The 25392-nt window shown below is 45.3% G+C and overlaps 1 protein-coding gene and 1 pseudogene across 3 annotated transcripts in view; both read left to right on the top strand.

Annotated features, from left to right (window-relative positions):
* The first annotated feature begins 617 nt into the window (after positions 1–617).
* LOC144303935 (centrosomal protein 15 pseudogene) lies at positions 618–1018 on the top strand (annotated as a pseudogene).
* A 15859-nt stretch (positions 1019–16877) lies between these two features.
* The window catches only part of SCARB2 (scavenger receptor class B member 2), a 75321-nt gene continuing 66806 nt past the window's right edge, over positions 16878–25392 (top strand). For 2 of the 3 annotated variants that reach the window (XM_077882527.1, XM_077882526.1), the window contains exon 1: positions 16878–17130. In XM_077882527.1, the coding sequence (XP_077738653.1) occupies positions 17014–17130 (117 nt within the window). In that variant the 5' untranslated portion in view covers positions 16878–17013. Of the gene's footprint in view, positions 17131–17322; positions 17516–25392 lie in introns of those variants that run through there. The other variant, XM_077882528.1, reaches the window with a different exon arrangement.

Raw genomic sequence — 25392 nt, 5'->3', positions numbered from 1 at the left:
AAAACTATATATTTTTTTAAAGATTTATTTATTTATGATAGACATAGAGAGAGAGAGAGGCAGAGACACAGGCAGAGGGAGAAGCAGGCCCCATGCACCAGGAGCCCGACGTGGGATTCGATCCCGGGTCTCCAGGATCGTGCCCTGGGCCAAAGGCAGGCGCCAAACCGCTGCGCCACCCAGGGATCCCTAAAACTATATTTTTAAAACTATTTCTCTGACAGAAGCGGTGCCTTTACAGAAAAGGTCCAAGTACAGCTGGGAAAGTCTGGGACAGTCACCTTGGGCTTTTGCACCCAACCAGATTTGCCTTCAGTCTCTGAGCCTTCAAAGCACTTATTTCACTTGATCTTCATCTGTATTGGTGCAGGCTCTTCAATCAGGAAAGCTTATAGTAGAGCCAGGATTCCAAATCCAGGCAGCCTGACACCAACATTCATGCTCTCAACACTCTTTAAGTTTAGACACCAAAACAAAAGGGACTTGAATTTTGGAGAGATTAAAGAACATTTTAATTAACTGTCCCAAACCAGCAGAAACCTGTCAGGCTGGCTATTCAGGCTTAATTAAGTCGCTTTATAGTTATCACAAGAATTTTAAAAGAGCTTTGAATCAAAATGACTTTCTTGTTTGCTCAAGAAATTCGCTTTTCTAAAAGACATGAAGAGCCTCACAAAGATTAATATTACTTTAGCAAATAGAGAGGAAACCTGTAGATGAAAACAAGGAAAAGTCATCTCAGATGCAAGCAGCTGACACTGCTTTTATGAGGAACGTTAGTCTCTTAAAGGATATAGAAACAGCAGAAAAGTCTCAAAAGACCCAGATTCCACCAGAGGTGGTTTCTCTTGAGACTCCTTACTGGACGTCAGTAGAAGAATACACTCACAAATGAGAACAATGTCATTTAGGAAGAGCACCTATTCTATCAAGATTGAAAATGAAAATAAAACAAAATACCATTCACAATGAGGCAGTGATAACTTCCTCCCACACTTTTTCAAAAATACCTGTTTAGTACAGCTGAATAGTAAGACATATGCAGGTTGCTTCAGGAACCTTAGGAATCAAATATGTTCATATTGTACCATTCCCAATGACAGTGAAGATAGAATCTGCTGACAAGTCTCAGCTTATCACTTTGAGGCCTACTACTACTTTGAGATCATGCAATTGCTTTCTATCAAACCCATGGAAGAGTTTGTTAGGAGCTAATATTGAAAGGTGAACTGTTTATTAAATAAATCGCTATAAACAAATAAATAATAAATAGGAACAACTATTTCCCTAAAGTGAATTTTATCTTAATTTTTACTATTTAAATCAACCACAAGACAATTTTAAAGAAAGACTAACATTTCCCAGAATGAAATAAGGATGGGCCATCCTTTGAAATTATTCATTTAAACAAATTCCAGTGGCCTATTGTATATAAATGAAAACTGCTTACACATAATACACACATAAAGATTTTAACTATTGTTTAATTGAATTTATAATTTAGCATGTTTATTTTTTATAATTTAGCATTTTTAAAGAAAGATTTTAAAGTTGTTTCACTGTGTACATATTAAGCATTTCGGTGTGACAGCTTTTAAGGGAGGCGTAGAAACAACTTGTCTTATCTGAGTGAGGTTTCTTGACTTTTGTGAAGTCTGAGAGCACTAGCAAGTTTTGTCTCTCCTTGTAAACCTACACTCTGTTCTTTTTTTTTTTTTTAAGATTTTATTTATTTATTCATGAGAAACACAGAGAGAGAGGCAGAGACACAGGCAGAGGGAGAAGAGAAGCAGGCTCCATGCAGGAAGCTCGATGAGGGACTCGATCCCGGGACCCCAGGATCACAACCTGAGCCAAAGGCAGATGCTCAACCACTGAGCCACCCAGGCACCCTAACCTACTTTCTGTTCTATTCAGAGTACTTCAGAATGGTAATAACATTTATGGAGCACATACAGTGGCAGGCACTTTATATATTTTTATCTCATTTAATCCTTAAAACATTTCCATGAAGTTAAACACTACTTATTATTTCCATTTTATAGATGAAGAAACAGACACACAGAGGTGAAATGATTTCCTTAAGGTCACACACCTACTAAGTAAGTGAAGCAGGATTTAAAAAGAAATGGGCTCCAGAACCCACTGACAATGGGAAATCTTTTCACAGCCCTCTGCTCCCTGAAAGCAGCTGAGATACCTCGTGGCCATCCTGTGTCCCAGCTAACCACAAAGGGCTCACTGCCCAGCAGAGATGAGATCTGTCTTCACCTTCCCTCAGGACTCTTGTTTACCCGTCTCCACAGGTACCCTCCTTTTTTTTCTTTGAGACATTCAGTCCTCCTTCATGAGTGAGCATTTTTCCCATTGCAATAGTTGGGATAAAATACATCTTTAATTGCCCAGAGCATTTTCACACCAGACACTTAGCCACCTATAGTCAAGGTTACCAATACTTGAGAAAAAAAATCCAACCTGGAAGTTCCTAAACTGTTTTCAGCTAATGTCTCTTTCGGTGGAGTAGCCCACATACATTTTACCCATCCTCTCATAAGCATTTCCGAAATTTTTACCACAGGGAGAGAAGGTAGATTCCTGAGAGTATCTGAAGTAAATTCAGTTCATGGGAAAAAAAGACTCTTAAAGCTGATTTGACAGATTTGAAGTTTTTATTTTTATTTTATTTTTATTTTATTTTTTATTTTTATTTTTTTAGATTTGAGGTTTTTAAAATAGGACTTCTTTCTCTCAATCAATTAATCCTTCCCTTTGCCACTCCCTGCCTCCCTTCCTTCATCTCTCAAAATGTCATGAAATGTGAATGTTCTCAATAGAAGGCTTTAGCAAAATCCTCCACTGGCATTTATGAGCATCAGCTATATACCACTGTACTACTTTCTAGGGTAAAGAAACAAGTAAAACCCACGGTTTGCTCTCACAGAGGTCACACAGAATTAAAGCTCCAATCTAGTTGTAGTCTACCTGAGAGCTCTCTATACATGATTGCTTATTTATTTTTTTAAACATTTTTTTAAAGATTTTATTTATTTATTCATAGAAACACAGAGAGAGAATGAGAGGCAGAGACACAGGCAGAGGGAGAAGCAGGCTCCATGCAGGGAGCCCGATGTGGGACTGGATCCAGGGTCTCCAGGATCACGCCCTGGGCTGCAGGTGGTGCTAAACCGCTGCCACCAGGGCTGCCCGTGATTGCTTATTTAAAGCACATTGGATGAAGACAGCTGTGGAGAAAGTGCCCTAGAACAATGATATCAAGTACAGAAATGGTCATGACAAAAAAGCTTCCTGCTCCCACCTTAGTCAAAGGTTTGACATTTAGTTGTCAACAAATATTAAGAACCTGCTGTGTTCCAGGAACTCTTCCAAGTACTGCAGAAACAATCTCATGGTTGAATCTCTCTGTGCCTTGGTTTCTCCATTTGTATACAATGTCACAATAAAAAGTTCTGTCTTCTTTTGCATGATACTTGCTTTCAATTTCCAGGAGGGAAAACTTAGAGGACATAGAGTAAAAAGTTCTGTCTCATTCTCATAGGTTCACCATGTCTGATATGATTTGGTGTCCAAGACTTGACTTCCTTTTCTCAAGATCCAGAGAAAAACTTTCTTTTTGCTTGTAATATTACCATAGGTGGCAAACAAGACATAATAATTTTGCAGTGTTCTTTGGGGCAATTTTAATAAACCTTAGTTAAAATAAATTTGAGAAATATCTGGAAGAAGGGAGCATATATTGGTAAGGTCATTAATGGGAGTAGTTATGTCATCAACAATAACTATCTAGGTTTCTGTCGGTGTCTCTCCTTTATTACAGAAGTCATGGTCCACTTACAGGACATCTGTCATTTCTCAGCAAGGGTTTTACCTTCATCCAGCATTTTTATGATCATGATTGTTGCCATATTGCTTTGCAATCTTACTTAAATTAGCAATGAGTTATTGTTGTCAGAAGCTGTGTCTGCTTCTTACAAGGCAATTATTGAGAGAAGACAGCTGAGATGGAGGGCGAGTGCCCACACCTGGGGCAAGCATGCCTCAGGCACGGGGATCCTACAGGTTGGCTCCCTCCCTGGGCTGCCTCGCCCCTGTCTGCAGCCATCTGCTTTCTCCCCAGCTCACCTGCTGTTCCTTCCCTTGGATTCCAGTCCTGCCTCTAAGGGTGTTTAGTCAAATTAACCTCTGGGAAGGGTAGGTACAGCTCTAAGGTACTGGGGGGTACTGGGGGAAGAGCGACCGTGGTAAGGGTAAATACCAATGGAGAAAAAAATGAATGTTCCCCAGCATAGCAATGGAAGGGGACTCTTCCCTGCAGAGGGCTTACTGTAGACAACTTGTAATAGCAAATTCTTCTCTGTATCTTTGAGATGGATGGACATCTTCTTCAAAGCAAAATAAGTGTTTTGCCATCTTTACAATCCGGGAATGTTTTTCTTAAGGCCCTGGGCACCATCTCTTTGATATGTAATCAAGAAAGATAGCATTCCTCTCACCCAGTTTCAGGTGGGATGGTAGGAGCAGGTGCCTGGCTCTAAGCTATACAACCACTACCTGTCCTAAAGATACAGGACAGGTAGTGGTCTTATTTTTCCTTTAGGTGAAGGCAACTGTTAACAGATAACCACTCCATTGCCAAAAGAATTTAGGATGTACTATGTGTGACCAGTGATGCTGTCAAGTCCTCTCATGTGAGAACTAGTCATTGTTCATCTTGAGGACCTGTCCAGAATAGGTTAAATCCACCTGGGTATATAAAAGGATGGATTTTTTTCTGTCTTTGCCATCTCTTTAGCTGATGGCCTGTGATGCATGTCGTATTCTGACTTAATGATTATTCAATTAATTAAACTATTTTCTTTCTCTGCTCCTTTGTGGGGAAGTTTCCTTGGTTGGTAGATTTCATTGTTAATGACATTCCCCCAACATCAGCAGAACCTGAGAAGACAAGGCATGGTTGAGTTATGTATCCCTGGAGTCAGGGCCAGTCGTCATCCCAAGATCAAGCCTGAATGCTTCAGGAAGTGCTGATCTTCAGTGGTCCGGAAAGACCCTGGGCGTGCAGAGTAGGCCGGGAACACTGTCTTTAAATGCACATGACAGGGTGGGGGTGGGGGCGAGGGGGAACATGCCGGGGTGGTGGCAAGTGTGAAGACCAATTCTAAGGTTCATCAAAGGAAGACTATCAAAAGCAAGGTCATGACCCAGCCTTGAAGGACTATGGTCTAACCTTGTGCCTCTTAACCTTTAACATGCCCATAGATGAGATAGTTCTGGTTCAAATGCAAATTCTGGTTCAGTTGGTACAGACTGGGGCCTGAGCTTCTCTATATCTAACAAGCTCTTCCAGATGGTTCTGATGCTGCCTGTTCTGGGATCTCACTTTGAGTAACAAGAAATCAGAGAAAAAGAGTGAAGGGTATGGCAAGGAGGAAGATGAGACAGGAAAGAGATCTGAACTGGGAACTGGGGAAGCCAGCTGAAAGGCCACAGGAGGAAACCACAGGGCCTTGGGGCAATTAGAAACCGATGCCTAGTCTTTCCCAGAGGGCCCCAGGGCTGGAACACTCTGCTCTGAGTCTGGACTGATGATTCTAATTCTGGTTCATATAGGATTCTGCTGTCTTCTAACAGGACCCAGCCCATTTCTGATGAATTCTCCCCAAAATTTGACTTCTGGCACAGTAGAACCAGATAAGGGGCAGGTTACCGAGCCATTCCCAGAATGCAAATTACCTAAAACTGGAAATGTACCAAGATGGAAAGAATTTTGTTTACTGAAACCCCTTTTCAGGCAAAGCACTATATGTGTTATGGGAACACTTGGACAAGCCACTTTAGGTTGGAGATGAGACCCCCAAAGACCAGGTTGGAGTTAAAAAAAATTGCTTCCAAGGAGGTTGGTTTCACTAACAACTATGGGATTTTTTTCTTAATATTGAATGCATATGCAAATATGGTCCTAGAGCTGGATATAGAAAGAGGCTGACCTCTGCCACCAGTCCCCACAAAGCCTTATATTCGATCTTGAACAAATCTGTAAAATCGTGGTTTTGAAGGGGTGCAAAATTATTGTGAGTCTGAGGCATCTACATGTCCAAGTCTGATCCTACCGGACAGCCCTCACACTTAGAGGGTCCACTTCCCTGCATCAGCCTTCACCTGGAACCTCCTACTTGCCTTTCTCCTGAGCTTCAGTTTGGAATTCTTCCTGACTGAAACCCAAACCAACTTCTCAGCTAAGGCTTTTGTCTTCCGTGATGGAAATATCCATGAACAAGTGGGGTTGCTTCCCCTGTCCAGCCCTTCAAAAAATTATTAATATCTGTAACGCCCTTGAAACAGAGCCTGCTATATAGCAGGTAATATTTAACTTTTGATAAGATAGAATAAATAGAGAATTTTTAAAAAAGATTTTATATTTAAATAAACTCTACACCCTACATGGGGCTCAAACTCACACGTCTGAGATAAAGAGTCACATGTTCTTCCAACTGAGCCAGCCAGTCACCAGGAGTAAATGGAGACTTTGAGAAGCTTCCAACATTAGCAAGAAAAGGACCTGTAGACCTCCTAGAGAATCTGGTGATCACACAGGACCTGAGAGGCCCCAACAAGACAGACCTGGAGTTGGGGGCAGGTGAGAAGGGAAAAAACCTGTGATAAGAGAGATGATCCCTGGAGTTTTGTGATGTGAATGCTGTCATCTATTGTTAAAGAGTTTGGAACTAATTCCATAATATCACCTGGCATAAGTTTAAGAATAAATTTTGGGGCCACTGTGCCTGGGTGGCTCAGTGGTTGAGTGTCTGACTTTGGCTCAAGTTGTGATCCCAGGATCCTGGGATTGGGCTCCCTATGGGGAGCCTGCTTCTCTCTCTCCCAAGTGTGTCTCATGAATAAATAAATAAAATCTAAAAAAAAAAAAAAAAAAAAAAAAAAAAGAATAAGTTTTAGTGGTGAAAAAAAGAACTCACAACACCAGGGTCAAGGCAGGTAGACAGTGTGCGGGTTCTGTTTTGGAGAAGAAAGCTTTTCACCACTACTCCTTCTTTCTCTACCCCCACCCAGTCCCCTCACCACCAGAATAAATTTCCCTTTCTGCAGAACAAGTGTGAGGAAGAGGCCTTGTTTGTAAGGGAGTAAACACATTGCATGATGCCAGGCATTCTAGGTTTAGGGTTCTGTGTGTGTGTGTGTGTGTGTGTGTGTCCCTCTTTTTAAAGTTTTATTATTAATTAATCTCTACCCTCAATGTGGGGCTCAAACTCCCAACCCCAAGATCAAGAGTAGCATGCTTTACTGACTGAGCCAGCCAGGCACCCTAGGGTTTTGGCTCTTTGTAGTTGCTGATTAGAAGTGCCAGCTGCCCTGTACCCGGGGACCTTGGGGCCTGTGGGAACGCAGTCTCCTATGAGGAGATAAGGAGAGTTGAGAGGAGGGGCAGCCCGGGTGGCTCAGTGGTTTAGCGCTGCCTTCAGCCCAGGGATTGAGTCCTGGGTCGGGCTCTCTGCGTGGAGCCTGCTTCTCCCTCTGCCTGTGTCTCTGCCTTTCTCTCTCTATGTGTCTCTCATGAATAAATCAAATCTTTAAAAAAAATAAAAATAAACTTGACACCTGCGAACCTTGCACACACATATGTGCTTAAGGAGGCATGTACAGCTTTGTCTGCTGCAGCATTGCCTGTACTTTAGGGGAAAAAAAAAAAAGAATGTACTTATAACTTGTTATCCCTTTTATCTTCTCCCTGGGGAAAAAAAGTGCTAGAACTTTCTAGAATTGTTTTACCATCACTGAATTTTCAAAAGATCTTATTTCAGGAGAGATTATTGCTCAAATCAAATGGTACATGAGAAGGAAAAAGAAAAAACCCTTGGGAGTATTTGATATCTATACATCTCTTTCTCCCATCATATATTCTCCCATCTTCTTATAAAATTCCAATATGATTTGTATTTTTTTACTGAAGTGCAATTCACAGGACATAAAAGTAACCATTTTAAAGGGCACAATTCAATGACCTCAGTATAATCACATTGTTATTCGATAACCATCTGTCTCTTGTTCCAAAACTTCATCATCTTCCCCCAGAATATCCTGTGCCCCTCAAGTGGTCACTCCTTACTGTTTCCTGCCCCTGCCCCTGACAGTTACCAATCTCTTTTCTATGTCTATGGATTGACTTATTCTGGATATTTCACATAAAGGAATTGTACAATATATGACCTTTGTATTTCTCTTCTTTTACTTAGCATACCATTTTTCAAGATTCATCCATGTTGTAGCATGCATCAGTACCTCATTCCTTTCTGGGGCTGAATAATATTCCACCGTATTTATATAACACATTTTATTTATCCGTTCATCAACTAAGACATTTAGGTTGCTTTGCCCTTTGGCTATTGTGAATAGTATTGCTATGAATATTTATGTGCAAATATTTATTTGAGTACGTGTTTCAATCCTTTTCAGTATAAATTAGGAGTGGAATTTCTAGAACATATGGTAAGGCTATGTTTAACTTTTGCAAAAAGCATTATTGGTGGGTACCAATGTCTCCTCTGGCTTGATTAGAAATGTAGGAAAACAGTGCTGCTCAAGATAGATTGCAATGCAGTCGAAGCAATCCCTGGTCATGAATATTCTAAAAATATTTTTCACTGAGGCTAAAAAGAGAGAGTTCGTTATTGATCAAGGAATGGAAATGTCTCTAAACCAATAGTTGTAAAGTTAACCAAATAATCTTTTTTGGCATTGTATTCACACAGGAGGCTTCCGGGTAATAATTTCAAAGAGGTTCAGGGAATGTGGCACTAGTAAGAGGTGAGGGACAGGTCTTATTTTTACCCTTTCCAGAATCTAGCACCTTGACCTCCACTGCCAGCCGTTTCCACAGCCCCGTCTCCAGTTCAGCCAGTCACTTCCTTTCTACCTTTCAGGGTCCTCGACAGGCAGAAGTTCCCTCTGCACTCTCCACCGGCCCCTTGTCCCCATCCCCGTCCCCTACCTCCACCCAGAGATAGATATTGAGTAAACTTGATTTCTTCATTTAAAACAACCTCTACCCATGAACTAAATCATAAAATAATAACGGTAAGCACCCGGGTTGCTTATTTAGCCCTGATATTTTATAATACGCCACACTGAGTCTAACGGTATGTAAACACGACTCAAGGGGCACCTGGCTGGCTCAGTCAGTTGGGCATCCGGCTCTTGGTTTCTGCTGGGGTCATGATTTCAGGGTCCTGGGATGGAGCCCCAGGTCAGGATCTGTGCTCCATGGGGAGTCTGCTTGAGCATTGCTACTCTCCCTCTGCCCCATCCCTGTGTGTGGGCGCACTCTCTCCTCTCAAATAAATAAATAAATAAATACATTTTTAAAAAAAGATTTAAAACAAATAAACACAACAGACTTTATTTGCTTCTAGAAAGTACCATCAAACTACCTCAAGTGAGAGCAGATTAGAATACATTTCACAACAAGGCATACATTGGACACTGTATTTTCAGCTACCTTGAGGCTGAGGGGAACCTGCAGCTCATTCCTGGCTTGCCATTCCGGTCCAACATCAAGTCCAGGCAGGCAGAAATATTCTCTCTGTCAAATAGCTAATGCCAACTCCACTGCCCTTCCTAGTTGCCCATGTCACTGACAATGTTCGTACTATCACAGCTTTCCTCTCCTCTCCTCTCCTCTCCTCTCCTCTCCTCTCCTCTCCTCTCCTCTCCTCTCCTCTCCTCTCCTCTCCTTTTCTTTCTTTCTTTCTTTCTTTCTTTCTTTCTTTCTTTCTTTCTTTCTTTCTTTTTCTTTCTTCTTTCTTTCTCTCTCTTTCTTTCTTTCTTTCTTTCTTTCTTTCTTTCTTTCTTTCTTTCTTTCTTTCTTTCTTTCTTTCTTTCTTTCTTTCTTTCTTTCTTTCTTTCTTTCTTTCTTTCTTTCTTCTTCTTTCTCTCTCAATCGTCACTGCCTTCCTTTTGCTCTCAGAACACCCGAGGCTAGAAGTCCTAACCCAGGAGGAGTTAAGTGGCTAAGACCCTGGCTTAAATGTCTGAGGGACTTGGGTTTCAGCACTAGCTTTGCTTCTTACAGCTCATGTGACTTTGAACTACTTTATCGACCTCTCCGTGCTTCAGTGTCCTTTTTAAAATTGAGATATAGGGACGCTGGGTAGCTCAGCGGTTGAGTGCCTGCCTCCGGCTCAGGTCGTGATCCTGGGGTCCTGGGATCAAGTCCCACATCGGGCTCCCTGTAGGGAGCCTGCTCCTCCCTCTGCCTGTGTCTCTGTCTCCCTCTCTGTGTCTCTCATGAATAAATAAATAAAATCTTCTAAATAAATAAATAAATAAAATTGAGATATACTATTTACTTTATAGGGCACTGTGAGTATGCACATGAAGTAATGCAGGTCCAGTGTCTAGCACACCGCTTAGCACATGTACAAGCAGCAGATGATATTGCTGACATATTAACCATTTCTTGCCCATTATTTCTTTTCTCCTCCTTGCTCCTCTGTCTCCTCATGCTCCCCACCACCACCGCCACTGCACACACACACACATTCTGTCAAAAGAGGAGATGCCTGTGGCTTCACTGAGGGAAGAGAACTAAGCAAATAGATTGTAGCTTCCCAGTTGTTAAATTTCGAAAACACTGCATTCTTAGAGGAGCAGGAAAAGAAATATAGGTTTGGAGAGGGGGATTCTTATTTCTGCACAACCCCAAGCTGAATAAAAACCAAAACCAGGGATCCCTGGGTGTCTCGGCGGTTTGGCGCCTGCCTTTGGCCCAGGGTGCGATCCTGGAGACCCTGGATCGAGTCCCACGTCGGGCTCCCGGTGCATGGAGCCTGCTTCTCCCTCTGCCTGTGTCTCTGTCTGTCTCTCTCTCTCTGTGTGACTATCATAAATAAATAAAAAATTAAAAAAACAAACAAACAAAACAAAACAAGGTTCCTGGTGGGAAGAGGTAGCAGAAGGGCCCATGGACAGCTTCACAGATTCCTTCTGCTCTGGCATGCTCAGAGCAGGTGGTACAAATGATGAAGAAGCTCTAGTCCAGCGGGCTGTAACTTGTCTCATGAAGAAATTCTGGAAGTATTAGAAATTTGGGGTGACTGGTAAGATCAGAAGAAGGGAGGCAGAACTTTTTTCTTATGAATCATTCATTGCTCAGGGTTAAGGATACTCCACAGACATTTAGAAAAAACAAATATCAAATCACTAGAGTATAGATTGACTTCGAATAACGGTAAGAAAACCAAGAAATCTCTGGGAGTCAGGCCTACACAATGTAAGGAAGGCCTAGGGCCATTTCCATTCTTTTTTTAGGCTTCCAGAATATTAAATAATTAATAAATGACAAAAAATGGTGTTTCCTTTATCTATCATGACCTAACAAACTGCCCCCAAACTGAGTAGCTTAACACACAACCATTTATTTGCTCACCATGGTGCAGTTGGGATAGGACTCTGCAGAGACAGCTTGTCATCTCTGTTCCATGTAGCATATGGCTGTATTCATCGGGAGGTTTAGATGGGCTATGACATCCCTCATGGCCTCTCATTCTTCAGAGTCTCTCTCCAGGTGGCCTCTCATCACCCAGTAGTCTAATCCATGCTTCCACCATGGGAGTTGGATTGCAAGAAGGTAAAGGAAGGGGCTGCCAGGCCTTTTAAAGCCTAGATTGGGAATTGGTATGCTGTCCTCAGTTCTATCCCATTCTATGGGTTGAAGCATGTCACAAAGCGAGCCAGGACTTAAGAGGTAGAGAATAAACTCCACCATGGATTCCAGGGGCAGCAGGAGTCTACAAAGGGTTGTTGACAGTCATGTTTGGAGATTGTCTATCATTCCTGTAAAAGTTGTAGTGTTCTTTCTTTCTCTCTCCCTTCCTTCCTTCCTTTCTTTCTTTCTTTCTTTCTTTCTTTCTTTCTTTTTCTTTCTAAGATTGTGTTTAAATTTTTTTTTAATTTATTTATGATAGTCACAGAGAGAGAGAGAGAGAGAGGCAGAGACATAGGCAGAGGAAGAAGCAGGCTCCATGCACCGGGAGCCCGACGTGGGATTCGATCCCGGGTCTCCAGGATCGCACCCTGGGCCAAAGGCAGGCGCCAAACCGCTGCGCCACCCAGGGATCCCTAAGATTGTGTTTATTTATTTGAAAGAGAACATGAGCAGGGAGAAGGGTGGAAGGAGAGGGAGAAGCAGGCTCCCCACTGAGCAGGGAGCCCAATGTGGGGCTCCATCCCAGGACCCTGAGATCATGACCTGAGCCAAAGGTGGATGCTAACTGACTGAGCCACCGAGGTGCTTTATTTTTTAAAAGGATTTTATTTATTTAGTTTTTCTCTTCCTGAGTCTTGACTGTGAGATTTGCAGCAGGCGCCAACAGTCATTCATTCATAAGGGCACTTGTTCTTCTCAAGTTCCTATTCTTCTGATTTTAGGTATAGAAAGGTAACTAGGAAGATTGCTGATTGTCTCCCTGCCAGGGCATCAGTCTCCCCATCTAACTAGTAGCAGCAGTTATCTCCTCCCACACCATCTGACCCTCTAGAGAGTGATTATGGAGCAGAGGGTGGGTTATTAGTCTTCATACCTGTTATGTAGCCACCACTCCTTATATGTAGAGTTGAGTCTCATCTGTAGAGTGAAATCATTCTAGAGCGCGGGCACACACACACACACACACACACACACACAAGACTTAATGCCAATTAGCAGTAGTGGTGACATGTCTTATTTAGACCAGAAATAAGGAGGATGCTTGTATGAGAATGTGGGGGTTTGGGGCATAGTCCCTATCTGTAGCTTCCATGGGTGGAGAAAAAGATAGAACCCAGCTAGGCCAGGTGCCAAAAAGCTGCATCAGCTCTTTATGATATGACAGAAATTACTGTGGGATCACAGACTGTTATTTGGGGAGCATGTGTTCTTTATTTTTAAGCTGTTTATATTTTCTGTAATTAGGTCCTTTTTGTTCTTAGTGTTTAGAGCATTTTTTAAATGCTAGTCTGGTCAGCTGTGCTAAGAGGAACCAAGAAAGAGGTTTTTGTCTAGTCTGGACCAAAGTTTTAAAGGGGAAGCTGCTTACCAATCGCCTGACATAGTGGAAACAATGGCATGCTGTGCCTGAGTGAGAGAGCCTCAAAGAGAAGGTAAACTGAGGGCAACGGAGTGGGAAACTCACGTTCAGGAGTTCTCCCCACACCGAGATGTATTTCTCAAATCTAGGCCCATCTCTCCATCCACATTCTCTATTACTCCCCTAGTGACTCAGACAATAGGCAAAAAGGACCTCAGTGAATAATGAAAAGGAAGACTGCACTGGGATTTGTGGCTCAGGGCTGGAGTGGGTGTTACTTGTGGTGTTTGCTCTCGAGAACAGAGCTAGCGAACAGAAAATCCAGTCTTAGCTGGGATACAGGGGAGGAAGTGTTCAATTTGAGCATGAACTGCTGGGAGCCAAACCGTCAGGAAGGAAGGTTACCAAATCTTTTTTCCAGGTTTTTTTTTTTAAGATTTTATTTATTTATTTGAGAGAGAGAGAGAGAGAGCAAGCATGAACTAGGGGAGGGGCAGAGGGAGAAGTAGAAGCAGACTCCCCCTTGAGCAGGGAGACAGATGCCGGGCTCAATCCCAGGACGACCCTGAGATCATGACCTGAGTGGAAGGTGGATGCTTAACTGAGCCACCCAGATGCCCCCCCTCCCTTTTTTCTAGATAATGAGGGAGAGGACACACTCATATTTGCAGAGGATCCCAACTATTGCCTAGGAAGGGGACGAGCAAAGGTTAGTGGGCTAGCACGGTCTCTTAACCAAAGTGGGGCACAGGGAGAGCTAAGGTAGATAGGAGGACTCTAAAGCAGAGATGGGAGCAGAATAAAGCGTTACCATGGCAGGAGTAGAGGTAGGGAAAGACTGCTGATTGTGGGTACATGAAGACCAGGGACCACCCAAGTACTGTGACCGTGAGGCTTGGGAGAGTTGAATCATTCCAGACCACCTCCCACCCTCCTCTCTAGCCTCCCTGGGCTGCTGCTGGTGGAGCTGAGAGCAGGCACCACCGTCACTGTCTATGTCCCAGGTTTAGTCTTGCCCTTGCAATCTGTTCCAGTTATCCAAAACTGAGCAACATGCTAGGCTAAACCTTAGTGGATTAAGACAACAACCGTCCTTTATTTTGCATTTCAGGCAGGGTAAGGCAAGGACCACTTTGCTCCATATTTCTGGGGCCCATGACTCAGATGGCTGGGGCCAGCAACGGCCTGGCGGTACACGTCTCTTCCTGCAGGCTCAGGTCATCTCCCTACTGTCTCTCCTGTGTTCTCTAGCATAGAGATCTCAGTGTAGCTAGACTGAAAGGTGGCTCAGGGCTCCAAGAACAACAATTTCCAGATGTACCAGGCGGAAAGAAACTGCAAGGCATTTGTGATCTGACTTTAGAAGTTCCCAGATATATGATTTCTACCATATTTTATTGGTTTAACAAGTCACTAAATCCAGCCCAAATTCAAAGGTAAATGTATAGATCCCACCTCTCAATAGGAGTGTCAAGGAATCTGCCACCGTTTTAAAGGCATCTCTCTGAGTCCTTAGCAAAGTCTCCCCACTGAACTCCCTGTCTGCAGATTCTCATTGATGGCCCTGGGAGGCAGGAATGCACAAAGGTAGAAAAAGCAGGGGCTTTGGAGGACACTAGGCCTGCATTCCTGTTCCAGCAGGATCCACCATTCAGCAACTGGTTGAGCTTCTTAGGTTACTTACCTTCCAGAGCCATGGTTTCATGTGTCAAAAGGGAATGATAGCACTAGAGTGACTCAGAAAAGGCAACTCTCAGATCTTCCAGTGCAGAGCATAACTGACCAATGGATCTGTCCCGGGGACTGAGATCTGAGGTCTGTCCTCTGATAGCCACTCCCAGCCCGGGGCAGAGGCCGTTTGGCTGGGGCTGCTCCCATCCCCCGACTAAGTAAGAGGTCTGTTTCTGGGAGATGCCTGACTCCTGGGGCAGACCGTGGCTTGAGGACTGCCCTGCCACCCGCAGCCTCGCTGAACTTTCTGAGAGTTGCACTGTCCTATAGGAAGCTTCCTTCTGCTCAGCGGTCCTTCTTGCTTCTCTCCATAGCTCACGTCTGCGCCCCAGGTCCAGCTTCCTGTGTGTGTTTCCACATCAGTCTTTTGCATAGTGTTCCTGCCAGCACTGCTTTCGGGGGTGGGGTGGGGGTGGGGGACAAATAGCCACAAGGTCTCAGGGCTGCCCTAGGAACATGCGTGTGTGGGGATCCCTGGGTGGTGCAGTGGTTTGGCGCCTCCAGATCTTAATCCTGGAGACCCGGGATCGAGTCCCACGTCGGGCTCCCTGCCTGGAGCCTGCTTCTCCCTCTGCCTGTGTCTCTGCCTCTCTCTCTCTGTGACCATCATAAATAAATTAAAATTAAAAAAAGAAAGAAAGAAAGAAAGAAAGAAAGAAAGAAAGAAAAAGAAAGAAAGAAAGAAAATGGGTGGGTGTAAGCGCCTGACCAAAGGCCAGTATATGGTTGACATCCGCTCCACTAATGCTGCGTCCCTGTGCGGCTCCAGTGTGTTGGCCTGGGCCGCAGTGGTGAGCACAGCAGCTGGGAACAGTCGCTACCACCTGCTCACGCTTCTTACCGAGCCTCGCGGCCAGGGAGAAGGTCCCAGCTCTCCCGCGGGCACCAAGAGCCTTTAAGCCTCGACACCCCCCCCTCCCAGTGTCCCGCACGCCCGATCCTCGAAGCCAAAGAACTTCCTTCTTTTCTGTTTCTATTCTTCTTTCATCCCCAACGACTGAGCACTGTCCTCCCCTTGCAGTGCCGCCCGCTCCGTCCCTCATTCCCTTACGCATCCTCCGAGGCCGGGGGACACGCGTGTGGGCACGGATCTCGGCCTGCGCCCCGGACCCCGGAAAGCTCGGGTCACGGTGTGCGGCGACCGTGTGACCGTGTCCCCGCGAGCAGGTGCGCTCGTCCAGGGCGGGGTGCGTCCTCCTCCTATTCCTCCACCTCCTTCCCCTCCTCCTCCTTCCCCTCCTCCTCCTCCTCCACCTCCTCCTCCTCCTCCACCTCCTCCTCCTCCTCCTCCTCCACCTCCTCCTCCTCCACCACCTCCTCCTCCTCCACCACCTCCTCCTCCACCACCTCCTCCTCCTCCACCTCCTCCTCCTCCACCTCCTCCTCCTCCACCTCCTCCTCCACCACCTCCTCCTCCTCCACCTCCTCCTCCTCCACCTCCTCCTCCTCCACCACCTCCTCCTCCACCACCTCCTCCTCCACCACCTCCTCCTCCTCCTCCTCCTCCACCTCCTCCTCCTCCACCTCCTCCTCCTCCACCTCCTCCTCCACCACCTCCTCCTCCACCACCTCCTCCTCCACCACCTCCTCCTCCACCTCCTCCACCTCCTCCACCTCCACCACGTCCTCCTCCACCTCCACCTCCTCCTCCTCCACCTCCTCCACCTCCACCTCCTCCTCCTCCACCTCCTCCACCTCCTCCTCCTCCTTCACCTCCTCCTCCTCCCCCTCCTCCCCCTCCTCCCCCTCCTCCCCCTCCTCCTCCTCCTCCTCCTCCTCCTCCTCCTCCTCCCCCTCCCCGGCCCCGCCCCGGCCCCGCAGCCCCCAGCGGCGCAGCGGACGCGGGAACGCGCGGGGACCCCGAGCCTCCTCCGGGGCTGCCGGGGCCTGCGCGGGAGAGTCCGGGCCGCAGGCGGGGCCGCCCGGGGAGGGCCCGGCGGCCGCGGGCACATGACTGCGGCTCGGCCCCCGCCCCGCCTCCCGGGGCTGCGGCGAGTCTCGGGCGGGCTGAGCGCGGCGGGGCCCGCCTGCCGAGCGGGGAAACCGGAACCGGAGCGGGCGGTGCGGGCCGTGGCGGCGGAGGCCTGTCCCTCCCTCCGTCCGTCCCTCCGTCCGTCCCTCCGTCCCTCCCTCCCTCCTGCGAGGGCGGTCGCGGGCCGGCGGGGCCCGGCCGGGAGCGCGCGGGATGGGCAGGTGCTGCTTCTACACGGTCGGGACCCTGTCCCTGCTCCTGCTGGTGACCAGCATCGCGCTGCTGGTGGCCCGGGTCTTCCAGAAGGCCGTGGACCAGACCATCGAGAAGGTGAGGCGGCCGGGCTGCGTGTGCGTGTGCGTGTGCGCGCGTGAGTGTGGGTGAGTGTGAGTGTGTTTGCGCGCTCAGGCCTGCGCCCCGGTGCTGGCGGACACGGCCCGCCCCCGCCCCAGCCCCGCCCCACCCCCGCCCCGACTGCCGAACCCCGTGCAGGGCCCCCCGCAGCTCGCGACCGTCCGGCCGGAGCTCCCGTTGCGGCTGGTCGGCTCGGGGCTGACGCGCGCGGGCCCACGGCGGGGGAGAGGCGCCCTTCTGCGTTCTGCCATCGCCTCCCCTTCCACGCCCTCCTATGCCTCAGTCTCTGTTGGGCCCAAACAGATCTCCCTTCCACGTAATGAAAAAACAAGACTAAATGGAAAACGCCGCAACGAGGCAGGTTTGTCGGCTGCCTGCATGGCCCTGGAAGTGGTGCGGGCAGGGGATGCGGGAAGGGCAGGGGATGCGGGAAGGGCGCGGTCTGTTGTGTTCCTGCCTCCCGGACTAGCCAGGCCGGGCCTCTGGGCCGGGGGACATTTCAGCCCATCCACTCTGTGCTGGTGTCCCTCTGACGGAACATGTGCTGTCTCATACCAGCAGTGTGTATTGCTTTGTCTCACCCTGGATTCGTGCTCTTCTGGAAACAACCGTAAGCCTCAGACAAGGATGCATTTAGATTCTGGAAAGAATCGGAACCTGCCTGTTACACTACATGAGTGGGCTGGAGAGCTGGTCTTTTAAAAATGTATTTATATATTTTTTAGAGCTGGTCATTTTAGGAGACTTCTGAGTCACTTGACTTTACCAATGCTCTTTCCTTTCACCCACATCCACCAATCTGTGTGGAAAGAGGAACAAAAGAGAGATACTGGGATCACTTTTTCTTTAAAAAAAAGAAACCATTGTTGCAGCCTTTCTTGTTAGCACCCATAGCCTGGTGCTTAATCTCTCCCAGTGGTTTGTATTTGCTGTTGCCTGGATGAAAAAGCCAGTTTGATCACTGAACTCCCTATTAGTCGAGTTGTCTCCTTCAGGTGGCAACAGACATATTCCTTTAATAGAGGTTCCCAAAAGCCATCAATTACTTGAAATCTGGAAGTTAAAGATAAATTAAAAAGTCACAGTAAGCTAATTAATTTTAAAGTTCACATTATTATGGGAAGATGAAGCTCACCGTCTGAGCTTCCCAAAGACCAGTGTTTTTCCTGAGCAGCCATGTGCAAAGGAAAAACCAAATATAATCTGCCCCACTCCTGGCCATCTGCAAATCCATGGCAAGATTGTTTAAGGATATGGACTCTTGCTTGGATGACCAGAGTTAAGTAATCCACTTATAGTCAGTATGTGAGTCTTCTTGTGTGGCTTTAAGAGGCTGTTTCAGGAAAGCCCCATGAGATGAGTGGTCTCCCAGGTGTCTCAGGTATTACCAGCCCTTAGATGCTCTGTGGGTCTCCATTTCGTGGGCAGGTAGGAAGGTGGCCATGAGGCAGCCTGCCTGGGCCTTGAGTTTGCATTGATATTTGGTGATTGGCCTTTTTATGTGGTTTTATTTGTGAGGAATGGACTCTGATCAGACTAATAAATTGTAGAACAGAGGAAGTAGACTTTCAGAATTGCCCAGCCCCATGAAGGAACACTGAACAAAGCAGCATATGAAATTAAATGATAGGGCTAGTTTTGGCGGACAGGAATATTGAAAGTCCGCCGGGGGTCACGCATTACCATCAATACCATTCTCTTCTCCTGGGTCACCTGTGGTGTGGTAGCATGGGATGGTGGGACAGAGTAAGGACCCCTAGACATGAGTCCTGGCTCTACCGTGTACTAGCTGGGTCACCTTGGGCCAGGTGCTGAACTGAGCCTTCCTTGATTCTGGGTTTCCCTGTCGGGAAATGGGGATAATAACAAGTCCAGAGAATAGAAAGCTTATAAGAATTATTAGGGAAAACAGGTAATTTTCTTGGGATGTAGTTAGGCTTTGTAAAGGAGTTTTATTTTTGTTAGAAGCCACATGAGCACAGACAAATACTTGAGATTTGAAGTCAGACACGCTGTATTCAATCCTGGCCTTACCATCTGCAAGCTTTTTGATTCTGGGTAAGTTATTTAACTTCTCTGAGCCTCGATGTCATTACTTGGGAAAGTGAGGATGTTAGCCACTTGGGGACAGTGGTGCATTAACTGTGAAGCACACCAAGCTTAGGCTCAGGCCCTCACACGGGCCCTTCTAACAGCCTGGATCTAATTCTGTATCGAAAACTTGCTTTCTCTTAGGAAGGGTCTCCTCACATTGTATAAGCTCCCCATGAATCCTGGACCTGCCTCTGTGTGTGTCGTTGGGAGATTGAGTGAGGTCATCTGTGTAAAGCACCCAGCACAGTATCAGGCAGGGGATGGGCGATCAGTCATGGCAGCCGCCATCATGTCCAAGGTATTGTTACAGAACAATCCCGTCATCACTTGACCTTAGTATACTTGTAATGAAATCCACTCTGATACTCTCAGTTCTTAGGGTTTTTTTGTTTTGTTTTCATTGGAAGATTCTCCATGCCCTGGCTTGTCTATATCAAAGAGAAGAGAGGAAAGGCATGAAATTCAAATGAGTGGGTTTGGCTAATTGTGAGAAGTGTGGGAACATAATTTCTATTAGAATAATTTGCAGGGAGGATTTTAAGATTAAAGGGAGATTGAAATTTTGGCCAGTGAATGGAATAGAAGGAATGAAGACAGTTTGGTTTCATTCTTGGCCTCACTGGTTACTGCCTTGTATTGGACAAGTCCTGCAATTGTTTTTGCTTCAATTTTCAATCGTAAAACAGGTATAGTAATGTATCCCCCTTTGTCTGCTCACACCCACTTCTTGGGGGATATTCTAAGCATTAACCAGGCTTTCTCTGTCAAGCATTCATTTTAATTTTTTTTGTTTTTTGTTTGTTTTGTTTAAGATTTTATTTAGTTATTTGAGAGAGAGAGAGAGAGAGAGAGAGCGAGCGTGAGCAAGGGGCCAGGGAGGAGCAGAGGGAGAGAGAGACAAGCAGAGTCCCTGCTGAGCACAGAGCCCAATAGAGGGCTCTATCTCATGACCCTGACATCATGACCCGAGCCAAAAATCAAGAGTCAGAGGCTCAGTTGACTGAGTCACCCAGGTGCCCCTAAAGCATTCTGACTCCTCTGAAGATGGAGCTTTGCAGAAACCGTTCAATCTCTGCCCACTCCCTACTCTCCCTCCCACCCCCCCAGCCTGGAAGGGCAGATTTTGATGCCCTGGCTCACTTGGTAACTCCACTAAATGTCCTGGCCTCTAGCACAGTGCCTGGCCCATGGCAGGTACACAGTAAATGTCTGTTGCCTCACTTTGGATCATTCTAGCTAAAAGAGCAGCATTCTAAGAATCAGCAGACCTTGGTTAAGATTCTTTTTTTCTGTCACTAACAATATTTGGATTAAGTTGAGTGAGCCAAGTAGCAAATATTGAACTGCCCAAAACTTCAGGTTTCTCATTTTGAAAATGGGAGTAATAAAAATACCTGCCTTGGGATCGTTGCAAGAATGAAATGAAAGGATTGATGTAAAGCACAACACAACACCTTGCATAAGGCCCAAATGTTAATAGTTGTTATTGTTTGTAGCTATTATTTTGTCCTCTGTAGGCTGGAAATAGATAAGTTTCTTTCTTGATCCAAACTTTGAGATTTTGTGACACAGGCACGTAAGCTTTGTTTAAGAGCTTTGCAGCTCTTTGCGGCTCAGCATATTAAATTTGCCCTTAGACTTACTGGGAGTTTGAACATCTCCCAGAAATGGGAATGCAGAGCCAGCCAGAGTCAGAGTTGGCTAAAAAGAAAAGGGCCGGCAAGGGAACCAGTGAGAAGGAAAGAGACAGTTCACATGTTTTGCTTCCTGTTCGCAGGCCAAGGGAGGATGATAGCATTAGGTGTCAGGGATGAGATGAACAGGACAAATATACTTCTCATTGGCCGGGACCTAAGACTCTGGGCAAGCAAAAACAGCTATAGCCTCTTTAGGAGCCATATAACTTTGGAGCTATTTTGCGGATGCCTCAAGAAATAAAATATAATCACTGCTAATTTAACCAAGTAACATTAATGGTAGGGGATGCCTGGTGGCTCAGTCTCTTAAGCATCTGCCTTAGGCATAGGTCATGATCCTGAGGTCCCGGAATTGAGTCCCGCATCGGAATCCCTGCATGGAGCCTGCTTCTCTCTCTGCCTATGTCTCTGTGTGTCTCTCATGAATAAATAAATAAAATCTTAAAAAAAAAAAGATGATGGTGAGTATCAGATTACCTTTGTATTAATGTACCATTGGAAATGCAGATAACTGACTTGGAGAGGTAGGGGTAGGGTGAGGCACACAGTGGGGTCTCCTCACTTTTCCCATCCCAAGGATGACTAACTATGTACCCTGTCGCCAGCAACAGTCCTGCTTTATTTACACCTGTTGTCCTGGCATAATTAGTAGCACTCTCTTTTCTTTTAAAAGACTCCCGGCTTGAATCATCAATTCTATCCACATTGTCCTCCACTTCTTAGTAATAAAGAGGAGCAAGGAGCTAAACCCACCCAAGCTGGCTCCAGAATGATGAGACTTTTTTTTTTTTTTTTTTTTTTCTGTAAAGCTGAAAGAGGAAGCTCATGGAAGTCTGAGGGTGAGAACCTAAGGCCTCCTGAGAGTACAGTAGAAACTGCAAAGTCAGCAGAACCTAGGCACACTTTGTATCTCTCACTAGCTTCCTCTGTTTTCCCCTACCAGATAGTTTCCTCTGTTGACTCATTGGTTCTGGACTGTTTACTTCTCAGAGGCTTCCTCAGTCCCAATGCTATGTGACGTTTCAGCTGCTGAGCCTCCCATAGAAATGCTTTATCTCAAGGCTTCTCTTTTCCAAATCTGTAACAGAGTAATGTGATTGGCTCAGTAGAAGCAGAAATCATAGAACCTTAAACAGAGGCAGTATCCTCGCAAAATTCTTGAACTCCTAAGCAAAATTATCCAACTCCTCCCTGGCATTTAGAAATGTGATCTTGTGGGACACCTGGGTGGCTCAGCAGTTGAGAATCTGCCTTGGGCTCCCTCCGGGTGTGATCCTGGGGTCCTGGGATCCACTCCTGCATTGGACTCTGCAGGGAGCCTGCTTCTCCCTCTGCCTGTGTCTCTTCCTCTCTCTCTGTGTCTCTCATGAATAAAATCTTAAAAAAAAAAAAAAGAAATGTGATCTTGTGATATCAAAATCGTATTATGTTTCTTTCAATATCTTACAAATTCATGGTGACCCTGAGTGTATTCATTATTACTAGTTCAAACAATGGAGTAAGCCAGTAGTTCTCAGTGTAGTCCCTAGACTTTAGGAAGTACATCAGAATCACTTCTAGAGTTTAAAGAATGCAGATGCTACCAGCCCTGCTAATCAGACTCCTTAGGGTTGGCACCCAAGTTAAAAAGCTAACCATGAAGCCTGTGGCTGGTTTGGATAGTGATTATGGCAGCCCACATCTTTATTCTTTGAGATAGCATTTATTTTTTAAGCTTCGTATTTTATTCTTTATTTTTATTTATTTTTCTGATAATGAATACATGCTATTATAAAAAGTCCGATACAAGAAAAGTTAATAAAACAAAGATAACTACTGTTAACATATTGCTAATTATTCCACATTTTTATTTATGCACATATAGTAACATACAATGTACAAAAATGGGTGCTTCTATTCCCACTCTTTATTTATTTTTAATTTCATCTGATATAGTTGACATATAAAAGATGATAATTCTAGTTGAGGATGTTACTACGAATGATTACTATTATTTTTCAAGTTCACATTAAAGGAAGGATTTGAGCAGGGGGAGGGGAAGGGTGTTGCTTGTGAGAACCATTTTCACTTTCTTAATAAAGTGCGAGATTTCTTTCTGTCAGGCCATAGCAGAAGGGCCATCTGTTCTGCCAGCCATTTGCTTGTTTCCTGGGGAAGAATCAGCAGGTGGGATTGTAAGATCATTAGTGAAAGCATAGGATGTTGGCCAAGTCACTAGGCATTTAGGGCCTGTATCATCAATATGTGTAGCATTTAAGCACAGCACAAATACAGGGACCATTTTTCATCAAAGCTGGTAACTAGTCCAAAGCAACTGAGGAAAATAAGGCTACTTTTGGTGTTTGCTGTCTATATCTAAAAGTACTTTTATGCCTATGCTTTGGCAGTCATTCATTTATTTAGCAAATATTTATTTATCTTTTTTTTAAGATTTATTTATTTATTCATTCAGAGAGAGCAAAGAGGGAGGCAGAGACACAGGCAGAGGGAGAAGCAGGCTCCATGCAGGGAGCCTGACGTGGGACTCGTTCCCGGGTCTCCAGGATCACACCCTGGGCTGCAGGCGGCGCTAAACCGCTGTGCCACCAGGGCTGCCCTATTTAGCAAATATTTATTGAGGGTATACCATTTGTGGGGCAATGTGCTAGGAGCTGTGGATACAAGAGTAAAGTAGACACAATCCCGATCTTGCAGAATTTATGATTTAATTCAAAATTTGGGGGCTCAGGCCCCTTTACACCCTTAAATTGAAGACCCCAAAGAACTTGTGTTTCTGTGAGTTATAGCTATCAATATTTATAATATTAGAAACTAAAACTGATAAATTGGGCAGCCCCTGTGGCGCAGGGGTTTAGCACAGCCTGCAGCCCAGGGCGTGATCCTGGAGACCTAGGATCGAGTCCCACGTCAGGCTCCCTGCATGGGGCCTGCTTCTCCCTCTGCCTGTGTCTCTGCCTCTGCCTCTCTCTCTCTGTGTCTCTATGAATAAATAAAATAAAAAAAAATCTTAAAAAAAAGAATAATTAAAAAAAATAAAATAAAACTGATAAATTTTGAAAGCACAAGAGTAGACATGCACGTGTTAGCTGTCAGAGCACATGTCCCGCAGCCTCTAGAAAACTGCACTCTGCATACTCATGAGAATGAGTATGAAAAAGGCAAATATTCTCTTAATATTATTATGAAAATAGTTTTAACCTTGTGGACCCCCTGAGAGGACGTTGGGGACCCCCAGAGGTCCTCAGACCACATTTTGAGAGCTGCTGATCAAGTGTTCTTCTAACTAATTATGATGATTTTTAGAATAACATAAGAAAGTAACATAGTATCCCTGTTATATTTCTGTAAGAGCAATTTGGAAAATATGTTATTAAGGTTTTCAAGTCACCAGGATGTTGTTTAGTGTGTTGTATATACCTTCCTTTAGTTTCCACCAAGTGTATGGTTATTTTTTTAAAATTTTTTTTAAATTTATTTTTGATAGAGAGAGAGAGAGAGAGGCAGAGACACAGGCAGAGGGAGAAGCAGGCTCCATGCAGGGAGCCCGATGTGGGATTCAATCCCAGGTCTCCAGGATCGCGCCCTGGGCCAAAAGCAGGCGCTAAACCGCTGTGCCACCCAGGGATCCCCAAGTGTATGGTTAAAGGTAGTAGTTTAGGTTATCAGTGATTCAAGTTCACTGTATCTCCTGTCTTCTCTCTGTGCTAATCAAACTAGACTAGACCATCAGCATCTCCATAATTTAATTATTTGAAAAGTACCCTCTAGCCTTAGCCCTGTCAGGGATTTTCAATCCCTATGACAGAATTTGGTACTTGAAGCTGGCTTGAAAGCTCTCTTTGAAGGTGGCAGCTCTGCTATATTTAGCTTTGTATCATCTTCCCATGCCAGCAAGTGCAGTGTCATACATAACAGATGTTCATTAAGTATTGCTTGGATGAATGGAAAGATGAGTAGATGAAAACTTACATCCTCTGGGATGACCTTGCTTACATATTATTGTTTCTGTTGTTGTTGATGCTCTTTTTAATATGCTCTGTAGGCCAGTGGTCATTGCCTTACTGTACCTTTAAAATCTAGAAACTGCACCCAATAATCTAGGTTTCCAGCTTCTCTTGAAACACACAGATGCTCTGTGTGGTATCCTCACCACAGTCCTATGTGGCAGCGGGCTGAGCAGAATGAGGCTGCCTTTGGGGTGGGGGTGCCCTCCCTGTTCCTATGGTCCCTCACCTACCTGCTGGCTCCCTAACTCTCAGAGGCCCAGGAAAGATGCCCTTTGCCACCATGCCTGCTCTGTTGTCTTTCTTAGAGTAGAGAAATACTTGTTTGTATCTGAACTCTTTACCAAAAGAAGGAAAATGAAAGAGCCTGAGAAGGGTCACGTGTTTAACAAAAAATGAAAGAGGGCATATTTTTATGGAGAACTGAAATATTATTGCTAGGG

Source organism: Canis aureus, chromosome 33 (assembly GCF_053574225.1).
Source record: "Canis aureus isolate CA01 chromosome 33, VMU_Caureus_v.1.0, whole genome shotgun sequence".
NCBI lineage: Eukaryota > Metazoa > Chordata > Mammalia > Carnivora > Canidae > Canis > Canis aureus.
Note: the sequence above shows the minus strand (reverse complement) of the source record. Positions and strands in the feature narration are given on the sequence as shown.